Source organism: Diadema antillarum, unplaced genomic scaffold, assembly GCF_040938485.1.
Source record: "Diadema antillarum isolate AM-2024a unplaced genomic scaffold, OU_Dant_1.0 scf00000028, whole genome shotgun sequence".
Taxonomy (NCBI): Eukaryota; Metazoa; Echinodermata; class Echinoidea; order Diadematoida; family Diadematidae; genus Diadema; species Diadema antillarum.
This window is the reverse complement of record NW_027270917.1, coordinates 4,400,732-4,418,415: the sequence shown is the minus strand read 5'-3', so window position 1 is coordinate 4,418,415 and position 17,684 is coordinate 4,400,732. Positions and strand designations below refer to the sequence as shown.

Here is a 17,684-nt window from a genome sequence, read left to right as displayed (position 1 = left end):
GGATAGCAACTCTTGCTGGAATGGCAACTTCCCGTAGCAACAGCCAATCAGGAGGCTGGAATTCCTGTTGTTATCAATATCATGACAATTGCCATTCCAGCAAGAGCTGCTATCATATCAACTTTTTGTGAAATGGGGGCCTGGTGTTACCAGTACCTGTGTTGGAACAAGACATGGCCTGCGCAGCCACCCTCTACATGAAACTGGTTGTGAAAAGCAGTGGTACAATTCTTCTGTCCATGACAAAGCCCTTCAGTGAATGTACAGTTTCTTGCAGCCACTATATATATAGGATGTGTAGGCAAGGTTTTGGGGCACAAAACCTCTCACAAAATGTCACATGCGAGGCCGCTCCTGCAGGGTGTGTTATTTTCACATCACCTATTCCATTCGTGGTTGTGACTATGCTGTGAGAGTATGCAATGTAGGGATTGTCTTCTTTTTTTCTTTTTAGATAGATATCCAAATATTAGTTAAATGTAGATTTAGTACAGTAGTGCTGCTATTTTGTACCGGTCAAACATCTTCATCTTTAGCATACAACTTCACTGCTTCATCAAGAACTTTAAGTGCTGGCGCTTTGTTGTTGAAAAGTTCACCACGGTTACACTGTAAGTCTGTGGAAATGACCCTTCACTTAAAGCAGGGGAGGATGCAAATGCTGTACTTATGCAATGATATCTCAATCTAGCCACCCTAGGATTATGCCCAATGGTTAATCTGTACTTTATGGAGAAATTCAGCGCTCTTTGTGAACATGAGAATTTGACACACATCCTGACTGCGTTACAAATCTAGGGTGTGTTCGTAATGTAATATTCATCTTTGCTCGCCTCGCCTGATACTGTCTCTCGCTCGCCCCTCATTTCTCTCTCTCTCTTTCTCCTCCGCCGCTGCTGCTGCCGTGATGAAATAGTGCACATAGCCCTGCAGTTGCCATGGTAACAGTGGGGGTTACATGTCAGGCATTGGGGAGTAAGATTTATTCGTAATCTCTCGCAGTCCTTGAGTTTTTGCTGTTTCCCCCTCTCCCAAAAAGTTTCGCACTCTACATCAGGCGCATTTCTAAATGATGGATAGTGTTGCCAGCGAGTTCTGTGCTTTCTGTGAAGAATTGTTTTCACATTGGTTATTTATTTGGAGGTAATGAGCTATCAGCTTTTTTCTGTGGCATGGCAAAGAAGCTTAAATTACATTTAGGCAGTTATTCTTCTCTAAAGGGACGTACAAACTTTGCATTTATCACATGCCAATTCATGTATAATATAATAATATAACAAATGCTAATATAATTCAAATATTTATGAAGACAAAAGACATACAATCATGTTGTTTACCAATGAAACCATAGCAAAGGTGTCGTGCATAGGAATCCACCAAGAATATTTGACGAATTGGGTTTTTAAATGTCAGGATTGGCTAAAAGATTTTGTTTAGCATCCAGGTGAAACTCATAAACTATTGAATGATATTGTCAACTCCTGTCCTGGTAGTTTGCTGTGTGCATTTTTTAAGATATATTTTTATGCACACATCTATTTTATGTGTGTGCATTATGAATGAATATGTAGGCCTATCAAATTTGCATATGACCTGTAGCTTTGTCAAATAGGAACCTTTACTACCAGAGATAATCTAGCATAGTGTATGACAATTGTAGCTATAATACCAAATTTGGGTTTAAGTACATACACGAAGTTTCAAAGTATCTTGTGAATCACTTTTTATTTTCTCCACTTTCAGGAGTTCTTTCAGTTCTCTCAAGAAAAGGGGTCCAAATTTTGTTGTCGACATATGAAAATGTCTGCAATTTTGCCAATGAACTACTCAAGTGATATCGAAGCTCCACTGTGGAGGGATTACCAGTCTTAGTTGCAGGGCCCATGTAGGCTTGGAGAACTTCCACAGCATTTTTCCAACAAGTGTTACCCCTGTTTCTCACTTACCCCTCTCCTTCTGCTCACCCTGTTCTACTCCCTTTCCCCCCTCCCCCTCCTTTCTCCCTCTCCTTCTTTTCTCCCCCTCCCCCTTGCCCTTCTTATCACCCCTCCCCTTGCTTGCTTCCCCCTTTCCCTGCCCCTGGAGAAATGGACAACCCTTGACAAGTTTTTGATGGATGTGTGTCCTCTCCCTCCTCTCTTCTGGGTCCTAGTGGTTCTCTGTGTTGCATCAGTCATCATTACATCATCATCTTTAGCATACAATGCACTGACAGCATCGCTTCTCACACTTAACCCAGACCCCGAGCTGGTTCAGTGTCTGATTTTGAGCCATAGCAGAGAAACAGCACAGCACACAACTTTTTCATTACAGCAACCACATGCAACCAAGACAAAACGGCAGCAACACATTTAGTGTACTCTGTGCTTATAAAAGCAAACACAAAAAGAGGAAAAAGGTTGTGAGCCCCTTCTACACCACTGACTGAATGCCGCACATCCATAGCCATCAAATCCGTAGGAGATTTGCAATTGTACCACAGTGCGGTTAGATGTCATTTCAGTCGTGAGCCTCACCCACGAACGTGTTTTGAGTGTGCCCGCCCGTCCCAAAGTTCCAAACATGAAAGCCCACGACGCCTCCCCACTCTGGGGCCCTTCCCAGCCATACAGCCTGAGCAAAAGGCAGACGTTGTGTCTCATTTTCGTCAGCTTGGAATTGACCCCAGCATTCCTTCTTTAATTACAGTAATAAGTTACACGTTAATCATCATGATATCGAGGTCCCTTGCTTACTCTCTTGCATAGGGTTTCCCAGCAAGTCAATATTTCCTACTTTCTGGCAGGCCTGAGATCTGTGAGTAAAATCAAAATCTGTTTGTGAAACTGCATCGCAAATACTTTCACATTTGTGTTTTTGTGTATTTTTTTCATTCTAGAGGAAAGCAGTATTGTACTTATGGCTCGCACATGTTTATTCGTTTGTTTGTTGTTGTTTTTTTTTTCTTCTGTGGAGAAACAGGCTGCACTTTTTTATGTTCGATTACAGTAGTCATTGACTGAGGCTGACTAGACCCTCATGTTTCTATAAATTGCCAATCTTCGAGACAGATACCTGATTGGAGATTTTGCAGTAGGTTTTTGTCTTTTTATTTGGGGTCTGACTAGTAATCGATTCTCAGAAGTTTCTGGAGTTTGGGGTTGGCATAATCTACTGAAAATCTAAAGAATGTATTGTGACCATTCATTGTCTGTTTGGTTTGGTTTGAGACAAATCCTGTCACCTGTGTGCCACAAGTTAATGTGAATGTATGACAACTGTAAGCAAGTTGTACTCCGTTTCCTTTCCCATGCATTGCTCATTGAGATCCTGTGCAATGTTTGTGTGTGTTTTCCATATCATCTTTGCAGTGAGAAGATACAGCAATGTCTGTTGCATCTCAATCTAAAATCTCAAATGAAGCCATCACATTTCGGTGCCTTGTAGTGTTAGCAACAGACTCTGTAGAGGGCAGCCTGCTATATTCAAAGCTGTCAAAAATTTATGTAGGGTAGAATCTCATACCTTTTTTTCAATATTTTTTTTTCTTTTCAGAACTCAATGAAACGGCGCCGGCCATTTGAATCACCGGAGTCACTCACGTGCCAGGTGTGTGGCGTGGAGTTCCCGACGGCTCATGAGCTGACGCTACACGTTCGCACCCACAACACTGCAAGCTCGCACTCATGCAATATCTGTGGCAAGAAACTCAGCTCCACCAGTTCCCTGGATCGGCACATGCTCATCCATTCTGGGGAGCGCCCGTTCACCTGTCCGCTCTGCTCCATGTCTTTCACCACCAACGGCAACATGCACCGACACCTTCGGACCCACGAGAAGGGTGGCGAGCTGCCACCTCCAGACTATGTGGTGAAGCACGACTACGCCAAGCCCCGCAAGCGAGTTCCCTCCAGGAGAGTGTTGGAAAACATAGATGCAGATTACTCCCCGCAAATGGAGAACCAGTCCCCTAAGAAGAAGCTGAATGTAGGTGAGAAGAAATTGGTTGAGAAAAAGGTGACAACCATCTTGAAAGTGCCTCTTGCAAAGAGCATCCAGAGTGAAGAGCTACCTCCGTACATCTCGGAGCAACCAATGGATCTGTCCAGTGATGCAAAGGAGCGGGAGGAGAGCGATGTTGCTGGCGAGGAGAAGAAAGAGGAAGAGCTCTTGTGTCCCATATGCAATAAGACATTCTTGTGTCGGTACGGACTCCAAACACACATCGAGCAACATCCGAACAAAGTACTGAAGTGCGTGATATGTGACGCGTCTTTCAAGAACCAGAAGGGCCTTCGCATGCATGTTCAAATGGCACACAGGAAGAATAAGTCAAACAATTTCTCGAAGCAGGCCCTCTCCAACATCATGGCTGAGAAGGCAGGTCTGACCATGTCCGAGCTGAGTTTTGTTGAATTCTCTTCCCCTAAATTTCCCCTCATCGCACAAGTGTGGTGTGAGAAGCATTCCCCGCAAACAAACAACATGGAGAGTAAATGTACATACAGTGAATGCAATAAATTGTTTCCATGTCAAAGTGCCTTAAAGCTACATCAGGAAAAATCACATTCCAACAGCCAGGATATGATCACAGATCTCACTGACAGCGAGGACAAGCTGGCTGAAAATGAGGAAGCTGCACGCCAGGAGTTTCTTGCAGCCCTGAATTTGAAACCACGGTCTCCTCCGCAGTCACCTGAGAAGACGAATCAACCAGAAACTGCAGACAGTACGCGCACAGCACCAATACTCAACAGTATGCTTAACAGACCAGCTCTGTCACCTTCAGAGAAAGGGAATACCTCATTGCTCCAGCAACAGCTGCAAGCCTCCCCTCTTCTTGGTGTTAAGCATTTCTCCAATCCCTTGGCTGCTCAGATACCCCCACGTCAGAGTTGTGCGGCACCACTGAAGTTGTCCCCAGTCAAAGGTATGACAGCAAGCAGCATCCTTCCGTGTGTCAAAGCAGAATCAAAGCTCTCTGAGGCTGCCCAGGCAGTCAACCATTGTAACACCGAGCCTAAGTCTGGAGACATTGCTCAGGAGATGCACACACCAAGAGAGTTTGCCAAAGAGGACCATCAGGATCAAGATGGAGAGGTATCCTTGACAGAGACAGATGGTGCCTATTCAGAATCCCTTGAGGAAATTGATGAAGAGCCATGTGATCTTTCTTCACCTTCCAATAAAAAGAAAGGTACCCATGTCTGCAAATACTGCAAGAAAGTCTTCCCTTTTGCCAGCACCTTGAAAGTCCACACCCGTAGCCACATGGGTCTCATGCCTTATAAATGCATGCTGTGTGAATATGCCAGTGCTGATAAGAGTACACTTGTTCGTCACATGCGCACCCACAGTGGAGAGCGTCCCTATGCCTGCAAGCTGTGCGACTTTGCCTTCACCACCAAAGCCAACTGTGAGCGCCATGTGAGAAAACGCCACGAGAAGAAAACCAAAGAAGAGGCTGAAGAGGTTATCATCCACAACCCAGTTCCGAAGCATGAAAATGAAAACAAGTACAGCTCTCCATGCACAGTCTGCAAGATCTGCAATAGGGATTTCAAGTTTTTCAGGGATCTCCAGAATCACTTGCGAGTCCATGAAAAGACACCCCAGAAGCCCTTCACATGCACCAAATGCCAAGTAGGGTTCAGCAGCCTCAGCAATTGTGCTCGCCACATCTTGAAACGGCACACTGAAGTCAATTCAGACGAGGTCGAGTCTTTCATCACTGTTTATCAGCATGAGGAAGATGAGAGTGCACCTATCATCAAGGATCTGAAGAAAGAATCAACTTCTGACTCCCCAGTCTTGAATGATCAAGGAGAGCAGGTGGAGCCTCTAGATTTCAGTTTGAAAAAGAACCAAGAGGAGAAGAGCAACTCTGCTATTCCCACTCAAAGAAGAACGTCAATATATACTGAGGATAGTCCAATAGATTTGTCCATGCCAAAGTCAGAGCTTCCTCAGAATCTGACTGTAAGAACAACCAGTTCCGCAGGGATGTATCGCTTTAAAGAGGTCTACAGGAAGTTCTACAGTGAGACCATTGATGCCTTAGTTTGCCCCCACTGCACAATGACATTCCAACGTGGTACGCATTTAAAGACTCACATTCGCACCCACACAGATGAAAGGCCATTCCGCTGTATGTATTGTGCAGCAGCTTTTACTTTCCAGACAAATCTAGATGCCCACATTATGCGTCGACACAGTAACATAGAACCGCAGAAAACCCAGCAGTCTTTCATTCCCAAGAGTGCTACACCTATGCAGTTCAAGCTCATGGCCAAGTCTGCGTCTGGTTTGAGGTATTCTCCAAGAGCACCAAAGACTCAAATCCCGATGGTGTCACCAAATACGCCTGTTGGTGCCTCTCAGCAGGTTAAGCTAGGTCCTTCACCCCACAACAGCATGGGCTCAGACTCGAGTGGAGAACTGGCCAGCGTTAGCAAGATGCTGGCTGCTACTGATTCAAATCACTTCAAGCCATTCCTGTCCCCACCAGAAACAAGATCTCCTATCACAGTAGGCGAAATTTTCCATCAAGCAGACAGTGACAGCAAGGATGATGAGAGAGACGAGATATTTGCCAACATCACGGGAGACCCCCCAGAAATGAGGGCAGATGGTGATACTGATGAATCTCTTGAAGGCAATGATGATAGCAGTCAGGTGGAACACTTTGCCGATGACTCTATTGATTTGAGTACATCTGTGAGACAGGAGGATACATCCTCAGATCAATATTTACCTGAGTATGAGCAGGAAGGTGAGCTACAGATTGTGGAAGACCAGTTAACAGAAGAGCAGAATGCTGTTAAGAAGGAGGAGGAGGACAAGAAAGAGAAAAAAGGAAACAAGTTTGAAAGCAAGCAGTGTTGTCCCTACTGTGGACGTCGTTTCCCGTGGATCAGCTCCTTGCGTCGTCACATCCTCACCCATACTGGTCTCAAGCCATACCAGTGCCCTCAGTGTGGGGCCAACTTCTCCACAAAGTCCAACTGCGAGAGGCACATTGTGCGGAGACATGGTGGTGCTAGACCTGGCAGCTTAGGAGGCTCTGTTCCAGGCGGTCAAGACCAGCCCTTTATGTGCCCAGAGTGCAAGGAGTTCAAGTGCACCACCAGGACGCAGCTTCAGTCCCACTATGAACAGAGCCACCCACACATCAACTTCTCTACCATCTACCCAGAGGCTAAGAAGGTGGCTTCCACATCCATAGACATTGTGAGCAAGAAGCTGGAGAGCAAACTGACATCAGATACACCTCTGTGCCTGTCAACAACTGGTGATGCTGCAGACAAGAAATTCAAAAGTGATGCCCACACAGACTTGTCACTGCAGTCTAAATCAAATTTCAAGAAAAAGTCAAAGCCTAAATTCAGTGCACTGAAAGTGAAGATGTTTGTGAACAAAAGCAACATTGCTGCAGCTGCCACAGACCTGTCTGTGTCCTCACGCACTCCAGCTGACAATTCTGCTGCAGAAGATGAGGAAGAAGGGCTTGCTAATGGTGGCACAGAGTATGAAGATCTTGCTGATGGAGAAGAACAGAGGGTAGCAGAAGCTGACGATGATCCAGATGATCAGGTAGGAGAGGAAGACAAAGACCAAAGTGAGAAAAATGATGCTGAAGATAAGGAAATGGAAGATGATCAGCAGGGTTCAGAAGATGGCGAGCAAGAATGCTCATCCAAAGTACCTTCTGGCTCTCAAGCACTGTCCCATGGGAGCCAATCAACAAATCCAAGACCTACCAAGGGGAAGAAAAGTCGGGCCCAGTTTGAGTGTACCCAGTGCTGCAAGCGGTTTAAGACTGCACTTACTCTTGAGAGACATGAGAAGGTACATGAGGTGGAGCATCCATATCATTGCACGGACTGCAAAGCCACATTCACCACCAAGTTTAATTGCCAGAGACACATGATAAAGTTACACCGGAAGAAGAAGGATGAATTGAACAATACTGACTTGCGAGAAGATTGCGAGAGCAGCTTGAAAAATGGACTCGTGAATGGCGAAGATGTGAAGACTGGCAGTAGCAAGATTGCTGAACACCCTGATCAGGAGCTTGAGGTTATGTCTAACACTTCCCTTAATCTCGGTGACAGCGTTAGTGCAATGGGAGATTCCTTGAGAGACAGCAGGAATGGCACGCCTGTTTCTTTCAAGGCCAGTGAGAGCAACAGGAAGAGATCTGGTGGCTCCCAAGCAATGAAGAAGACCAAGTGCCCCAAGCTTGACGAGGCTCTGATGTCGGGGGCTGTGATTGACCTGCAGGGAAACAGTGACAAACTGATGGCTGTTGAGAACTGGCTGAACTCGGACATTCAACTCAAGAATGACGAGGTAAATGGCTATGCTCCAGAGGGTTACGAGGATGGCATCCCCATGCTGAATCCTAGGTCTCCAACCTCTTCACAGGATCGAGACAGCCAGAGGAGTGCGGGCAAGAAATCTGGACAACAACAGCAGAAGCAGCAGCAGCAAGGATTGTACATGGCAAGTTTTCTGGAAGATGAGGACTCCCTTGTGGCGCAGGATGTTGCCAACCCATCGGATGTCTTTTCTGGAGGGCAGGGTGAGGAGAAGAACAGCGACATCATCTCAAACTTGCTTGGCATCCAGGATGCGTCAGTTTTAGATCAAATGTTGGAGTCTGCTGATTCTGCAGCAAGACTGCTTGGTGTCGCTGACAGTTAGATCATGTCATCTTGGTGCATTCGCGATTGTGTTGCTGCAGTTGTGTACCCTGATGTGACATTTCTTGTACATACCTATCTCAATCAACAGTACCAACTCTAAGATTATGTGTGTTAAAAAGTGTTCCAGTTGTTTTAATCAACAAATGTTAACATCGTAAAAACGCAGAGAAATATTTGGTGTATCTGGTATCAATACAATTGTGACATGTACATTCCTAATTCGCGTAAACACTTGATTACCACTTTTTACTTGATACCAGCTTTCTTGGTACCTTCTCTTTTCTATACACATGTACAATGCTTGAAAGTTTACTTACCAAATCTAGATCCTTCTTCCATATATTTTCTTGCTTTCTAATTCACACATTCCAATGCCTTAGTGTCTCTTTTCCAGATTGACTGCCTATTGGTCCTTTGTGCCTTCTATCCATTCTGTATCATATAAAATCTTGTTTAAACCTTTTTTTTTCTGAGACTTGTGATGCAATATATACAAAGATATAGAAATGTATGTCTATATAATGTTATTGTCATGAAATTGGGCTATGGAGAGAGCACCTTGAAATAGTGAAGGCACAAGATTAAGATCTGCGTTATTGTTTCAGAGCTCACTCTCCAAACATTGTGTGGTGTTATAATTGAGAAATATGTTGTTGGTTTGTTTGTTTTTTTGGTGGTTTTTTTTAATGACTGTTGTGTTCCCTGTGCGGATAAAAGATAAGGGTAAAGATGGGGTTGTCTATGCTGTCATTTCAATGGCAAGTGAATTATCATAGCAGTGAGATTATATTGACATGAAAATTATTAGAGAGTCTTCCTCATGTCATGACTATTACTATGTTGAAATGGGGAAAAGTGCTTATTTTTTTTTCATGGAGTAGGTGGTGTGACCAGTGTACTTATTAGTGTGAACAGAGTCTCCACTGTACAGAGATGACTAATGAAAGGATCACACTTTTCTGCTCAAAGTACAAACTTTCAACATTTACTGTGCAAGATTAGGCATGGAGAGGGTCAATTTTTGTCTTGTAATTTTTAAAAGAGTGCTTTTGAAGCATACTTTGTAATTGTGAGAAGTAGAGATTCGAACACAGGAAACACATTTATATTGGCCAAGAGGCAAGTACAATAGGAAAAGCAAATGTTTGATAACGATGAGAGTTGCAGTGGTGCTCAAAGCCTAATATTTGATGTTCTTTCTGTTTTTCTCGCTGTACAGAAAGTCTTTTCAGAGTGTTGAACAAAGAACAAAATAAGCATGCACATTTCTCTAATATATTGTTTATTTCACTACTTAACATTATGTCCATGCACTTGTCATGTATATTTCTGTAGTCAAGCATGCTTTTCAGTAAGATTTTGAAAATACAGCTGCAATATCTTTTGCTGAATGAGTCCAAAGGAATGACACTGATCGGAAGTTTCGTGCAGACAAATTAGTGCCAAGAAATTTTGTGACACTTTCGCTCACTGTTCACATTCTTTGATATGTCCCTAATGGGAGACAAACAACTATTTTTCAGATTCATTATTGATGCCTGTACCATAATGTAACTTTTCAAGGCAGATTAACATTTTGTGAAGTCTTTGAACTTGTAAATTGATATGTATGTTGAAAATACATGCATATGTAACATTGGAACATAAAGGATATTTCTTGTAAAACTGAAACTTGAAATAAGGCTTTTTACATATTCCCCATTTCTTTTCTCTTTCTCAGGTTTGTGTGTACTCATTGATAGTGATCAAAAAGTAGCGTAAAAATATAATGTATGTGTGTGTGTGTGTGTGTGTGTGTCACCGTGATATTAGAATGTAGAGTGTCAAGGAATTCTAAGTTAACATGCATTTAGTGTGGAGTATATACCATTGATTTCATGTGTGTTGTAAGTATTAGTTTGCCATTTTTCCTTGCTTCCAAAGCAGAAGGGCTTGTAAAAGCTCTGTAGCCTTTCTCCTGTATTTGGAAAGTGACGTACAGTGTATAACCACATTTTAGCAACTCACCTATTATATAGACTTGAATTTGAATGGGTTATCTGTATGGCATAGTGAAGTGTTTATCATGCTGCGTGTAATTTTGACTCCTTGATTTGATGTCTCTCTTCCTATTGACACTTATATTGAAAAAAAAAAAGTTTTGATGTTGTATGTCTGAGCTGTATCAGTGTGAGGTCATGGAAATACTAAGCAATGCCTTTCCTGTCTCATCAGGGATGTACACCGTAAGTTAATCTTTGCACAAATGGTTGAGATCTTCCTGCAACAGTGTTTTGAGTGATAAATGGGATAAATGAGTTACCTTGCAATTTGAGATGTCATTTTACTGTCTAAAGCAAGACTCCAATTCATAAAAGTGTCATGTAACTTATATAACTTCCACTGTACATCGTGTAAAGTGTTCGTACCACACTCTATTTCTTGATGGTTGTGTCTGGAGCACTGTCATTTTGGAGCAGTATTGAAGATTGTCTTGACACAGATTGTAAAAAAAAGCAGTTGGAATTGAATTTATAGACCACCAGTTTTAGTCCTCTGGTGAACTAGGTGTAAAAAGGAACTAAATGGTGTTGGCTCTTTGAGTTACAGCGATCGTAATAGACCAAAATATCATATTACCTTGGAACAGAAGACTCGTTTAATCTTATACAGACTTTTAAACTCCAATCCGTGTATTTTTGTGGTGTTTTTGTTTAATTTTTGTTTTTGCTGCCTTAAACTCTGACTTCTATTAATGGCACAAAAAAAAAGAGAGAAGAAAAGCAAGTAAGATGTAGTCTGCTCTGGTCTTTGCTGCAGTGCCATTCTATCATCAGTTGAGGAGCAAAAGGGTGTTGATTATTTGTAGAACTTTCCACCCTCTTAACATCCTTGTATTTGTCAACCTAAGATATGACTTGTCCCTCTACTGGTTTATTTGTCGCTCTGTGCTCAGTTGACTAATTTGTCCATGTATCTACTTGCATTGAGGAAGTGATGAACAGGATGAGTCACTTCCCCATCTGGTTTCTTGTGATGTGATCAAACAAATACCGGTATGTGAAAATGAATATATATATGTCAAGTTCATATCGCTTCTGTGATGCATATTATACATCAGGATTTTCTCTTCTTTTTTTTTTTTTTTTGTTTAACCGGTTGTGGCAATAATAGTCATCATATGTCGAGTTTTATATTTGTACTGTTTGTGACAATTTCTTTGCAGATGAGAAGGTGATAGGAGAGCAGCAATGAAAGCAAAGCAGCTTCACTGCATTGTATGTAATTCTTGAATATCAACAGCACTATACTCTTGCAGTGACACCCACTTGTCTTGTATGTCTGTAATTACTAAGCAACCATGATAACGTCACATTCATTCTCACAGGTGCGTTTTGAAAATAGATGGTTGCCCTTGTATGGCATGTGTAGGAGAAGAACATTGTTTTTTGTTGTTGTTGTTTTTTAAGTGTGTGGCTTGGGCCATAAGTGGTTCAGAAGTATTAATCTTTTTATGCCTCTATCCTGAAGGGTGCCCAAGGCATTATTTATCATGAATTAAGGTCACCCTACAGAAGGTGAAATTTTTATTGTGTTTTGAGCGCAGCTTTGGATTGTTTTCATTTGCAGACAACTACTGGTATCAGACACAGCATGTTAGCAAATGCTGAAAGTCATCTTGTGTTCCCTCAAGAACAATCTATCAATCAAGCCATGTCTATGTGTTCACACTCATGTAAACATCAATTTTGTATACCTGTGTTGAATTCCCAGAAGAAAGTGTTCCATATCCCACCCCAGTGTTCAGATGATGTAAAGTATTCCAGCCGCAAGAGCTGTGACAATTGTGAATGTATGATAAGTTTATGTTTTTGTGTTTTTGTTTTTCCCTAGAGCAGCGTTCCATGCATTCTAAAAAAAAAGTCGGATCACTTCCGGGCATGTGATATGTCCACTTACCTGATGGTCTTCGGTAGTGTAGGAGCTCTTCTATGAGATTTTGTGTTCACAGTGGTTTTCGTTATCGGTAGAATGATGAGAGTGCAAAGCACTTACGGATTGTCACTGCAAATGTAAAACAAACAAACAGACAGACAAATAAACAAAGAAACAACAAACAAACAAACAAGATTGTTACATTGTACATGTGTGAAGAATAATTTATGAAGGACTATTATCTTGATTTTCCAAGGTTGACTGTAACTTACAATTACCATGATGACCAGTTGGTTGGGGGTTTTTGCTCAGTGATCTTCACTCAACTGTAAACCAATGTGAGCAAATCAAACTTGTTTTTATTTATTTATTTTTTTATTGTGAATAAGACATTAATGTGCTAGCTAGCAGACCATTGAGTCAATTGATATGAAGTATTTACATAATGTATACAAGGGAAGCTTGATGCTGTTCTTGTCACTGAAAAGCAGTAGCGCTGTATCACGGCGCAGCGCCGGATAATTTGTCCTCCGCATCAAAATGCTTTCTCTCTCCAATGCGACCCGTCATCATGAACCATTTGTGCCTCTATTTATGTATATTTTTGTTCTCATATTCTCTGGTTGGTCAGTGGTGTTGTGAAACAAAAGAAAGAAAAATGTTTTTATCAAAGATGGCTTCCACTTTATGTCTTCCTTCACTTGTTGTGGGTTGTTAAAAAGAGCATAGCTATAGGTCTTCCTGTAGAAGTGAACTGGCTTTTGTCAGAAAACAAACTAATGGGATTTATGCGGGTCATATATAACGTTATTTGTCAATCGCCTGGTGTAATAGGATGAAAGAAATAAAATCTCTTTTTTTTTTTTTGAATATCATGAAATCACAAGAATCTGTGCACATTGCTCTTCATCCCTTGTTCATTGTCATGCTGGTGTTCCATGGACGTGATGATGGGAAGAGATGTTTGAAAACGCAAATTTCTCAATTTGAGGCTGTGTGTTTGATGTGCGTGTTGAAATGACTTGAAGAAGTGATCAAAAGGTGCATCATACTGTGAGATGATCCAAAGAGATGTTCCATAAAGTGAATTTTGCAAGTTTTAAAGGAATTGTATAGTTTCGGTTGACACCTAATTTCAGGTTTCTGACATTTTTTTGGTGAGATAATGAGAAACCCTTTATGAAATATGAAAGAGCATGTAATTCCATGAGGAATTCAATGTTTATTTGATGAAAATTGGTTTTGAAATGGCTGAGATATCCAAAACAGAGCAATTCTAATAAGTGTGGGACCCACACTTTATTATGATCGCTTTGTTTTACTTTGTTTTTTGGATGTTTCAGTCATTCCGAACCCAATTTTCATCAAATAAACTTTGAATTCCTTTATAAATGGTATGCCCTGTACTATTTCATAAATGTTTTCTTGATATTTTGCAAAAAGTTAAAAGCCCAATTCTCATCTCCACCAATACTGTACTATCCCTTTAAGCTGTGTTTGATATGTGTGTTGAAGTGGTTAAAGATGCGAAGTAGTTTTCAAAAGGCATTTTTTTTTTTTTAAATCATCCAAAAGGGATGATCTATAAAGTGAAGTTTTGTGAGCTTGAGGCAGTCTGTGATTTGCATGTTGAAATGGCACTAGGCACTGAGGAGTATTCAAAGGATTATTCGAGATGATCCTGTGAATTTTGCCAGTTTTAGGCTGTGTTTGATGGTTGTGTTGAACCGATAATACTGTAGGTGTGAAGGAGTCATAAAGAGGCTTGTTTGTGATGAGTCTAAGGGATGTTCTAAAATGTGGATCTCTCAAGGTTAGGCTGTGTGTTTGATGCGAGTGTGTTTCCCCTTGTAAACATTCTTTTCTTGACAGAGTGCTTTCAGCGCTTGCACACTTCAGTGTACTGTATTCATATTTCTACATACAAAGTTGATGACTTCAAATTACAGGGAGTGAACATTCTGTATTTTTTTTTCTATTTATATGTTGTAGTAAATCAAATCAAAATCACATTTAAACAAAATTAGCAACAATTTGAAAAGTGACAAGAGAAATATTTGGGGAAAATCACACACATAACTTTTAACCTAAGGAGACACCAGGCTATCATTCTGTATCTTTGTTACTGGTAAGATATTTTGCTGAATGTGGGAGTTTGCAGATACATCTACCTTGTCTGTGTGTATGTTTGCGTGTGTACCTTTGTTTGCTTGGACATGAGGGACATGTTTAAAGGAGTAACTTGTCCTTTTGTGCCCAATACATTTTGCCCATTGTGGCTGTTAATAATGTAAAAATGATTTATTACAATCATGGATTGAAATGTACAGAATCAGTCACACGATTCAACGACGTTTCCACAGGAAAAAGTGTGTGGAAATCGTTTGCGATATCATCTCTAAGTAGCAGTGCAAAAATGTGTTCATTAACCCTTTCAAGCTGAAGGCAAGACTATCACGTGCAATACCAGTTGCTTAATACATGTAATACCATACATTGGCCAATAGGGTTGACTGAGAATTAGGGATTAAGTGTGATAGGGCTCTTTTTCAAAAACTCAATTTTTTTTTCAAAGTTCATTGAAAAATGACAACTGAAATTAAAAAGAAAGCATGAGTCAAATTTCAGTGTTCGACTTCATACCGCACTAGTACTATTTAATATTGACCACATTCAGTTTCTATTTCCATGAAGGGGAAATCCAGTTCAAGTATAAGTTAGTCTGAAAAGAAAGAATAAGATATTACGAGTTCAACGATAAAAGTTTGATCGAAATCAGGTGAAATGTAAGGAAGTTATGACATTTTGACGTTTTGTTAGTTTTTGATGAAACAGTTCTTGAATGATCAATATGAATATGCAAATGACAAAGTGAGCATGTCATCCCCTCACAACTTGCCATATATTTTGTACATAAAATTTTGAAATTTCCAGTTTTTCATTCAAACGCAATTGTGCCCGAGGCTAAAATCCTGATACATCTAACTGATCACCATTCAGAAGTTATTCAGCCAGGAATAACATGTTTCAGACTTCAATGACAGAGACATTGAATTTTCATAATTTTTTGTACATGATCAATGGAAAATTGTGAGGTTATGACATGGTCAGCTCACTCATTTGCATATTCATATCCTCAGTGCAAAAACTGTTTTGCAGAAATTAGCAAAACTTCAAAATTTCATAACTTCCATATTTTTCATCCGATTTCAATCAAATTTTTGCCGTTGAACTCGTAAGATTTTAATCTTTTTTGTCAGACTAACTTATTTTTTTGGAATGGATTTCCCCTTTAAGGGTGCATGACTTTGGTTTAAGACCCCTTGCAAAGTCTTGCTATTGAAGATCTTTGTACTTTGTACTTTGTAAATTCTTGTCAAAATGTGCATTTTGAAAACATACATCATCTCTCAATACAAGTATAAGTCCTCCAGTCTTATAAACTAAGGCTTTCAACAGTCTTGTATTCTTGATTCTAGAATACTAACAGAATACATGCTGGTGTCTTTGCACCCAAAGCAAGTATATTGATAATGCATATCAGCACACTCTTTTAAAAGGCCACTGTAGTAGTCCACTTCGTATTTCAAATGACCTTTAACCCATAAAGTGCTTAACCCATTGACGAGTCCTGAGTATACTCGGGCAAGTGTCTATGGGAAACACTAATGCATGTTCAGTAGCAAAATCAGCCCGTCCTTGATGGGTTAAGGTACATTTTGTACCTCTATGAAGAGATTATCAGATGGTATTTTGGTGAAAACTCATGATGTTTTACTACCGGTACTGGAACACATGTACATTTATCACAATAATGCAGAAAATGAGTATCATCTTAAAAATCAAATTTTACAGTCACAAGTTATGTCCAACACTAATGTGTGTTTTTGCACAAGATACCACAGAAAAGTCCTCATATGGTACTACACTGATATTGCAGACAGGATTCACAATAATGCAACTATCTTCGGAACGATAAAAGGTTAATGCTTGGAGATTTCTGCACTGGTTTCTTTAAATACTAATTCACAAAATTAGGTAGAATATTTTGAAAATCTTACAGTAAAATTTGAAAAATAATTATAGCAATTGCTTATATTTTGAGAATAATGATATTTTTTTCAATAGGAAATTTACCTTTGGTACCTTTCAAAATATTGTACTGGTAGTAATGTATTAAAGGGACTCTACAGTACTGGTTGAAATGAGGATTCAGGTTTATAACATTTTTGGTGAGATAATGAGAAACCTCATATGAAAGAGCATGTACACAATTTAAGAAGGATTCAACATTTATTTGATGAAAATTGGCCTTGAAATGGCTGAGATATCCAAAAAGCGATCCTAATAAAATTGACAGGCCAAGACTTTTATTAGCATCTCTTTGTTTTTCCTCGTTTTTAGGTATCTCAGTCATTTCAAAACTGATTTTCATCAAATAAACTTTTGATTCCCCTTAGAATTGTATGCTCTTTAACATTTCATAGAGTGGTTTCTAAATATTTTGCAAAACGTTTCAAGCTGAATTCTCACCTCAACCAGTACTGTAAGAGAAAATTTCGATAGTGGAAATTTTAAATTCATCCTTTCAATATGGTGTATGTGTATAACATGACATAAACACTAGAAATATATTTCTGAATCATTAACAATAATTTGAGCGGCCCAGCAACTAAAAATGCTTAAAATACCCTCGGCAGTTCACGGGTTAAAGATGGATCAGTATTGACAAGAAAGTGACGATAATGGTATCATAAGAATTTGGCCACAAATGTATACTTAAGTACATGCAAGTTTAAAGTTCTCAAGACACCTATGAAAATCAATTAAGGCTATGACATCACTGTCTGATAACTTTTCTGTTGTCACATAACAAAAACAAAATCTCTCTTTGGAGGATGGTTTAAGAACTATAATGACTGTTAGAGCAGGGAGGTTCCCACCTCCCTGCCAGGCGTCATCAGAACTGATTTAGCAGTATCAACTTAGAATAATTTCATTAGAATGATACAAGGTCTCCTTTATTTAATGCTTCATTTCAAGAAGGAAAGAATGAAGATTTGTGTACATCCCCCCAGTAGA

At 40.2% G+C, this 17,684-nt stretch overlaps 1 protein-coding gene across 1 annotated transcript in view; it reads left to right on the top strand.

The window, feature by feature from the left end:
- The window catches only part of LOC139737221 (uncharacterized), a 63,378-nt gene extending 54,011 nt beyond the window's left edge, over positions 1–9,367 (top strand). Inside the window, exon 3 of the mRNA XM_071647900.1 lies at positions 3,535–9,367. Coding sequence (XP_071504001.1) covers positions 3,535–8,685 — 5,151 coding nt within the window. The 3' untranslated portion in view covers positions 8,686–9,367. The remainder of the gene's footprint in view (positions 1–3,534) is intronic.
- The last annotated feature ends 8,317 nt before the right edge of the window (positions 9,368–17,684 follow it).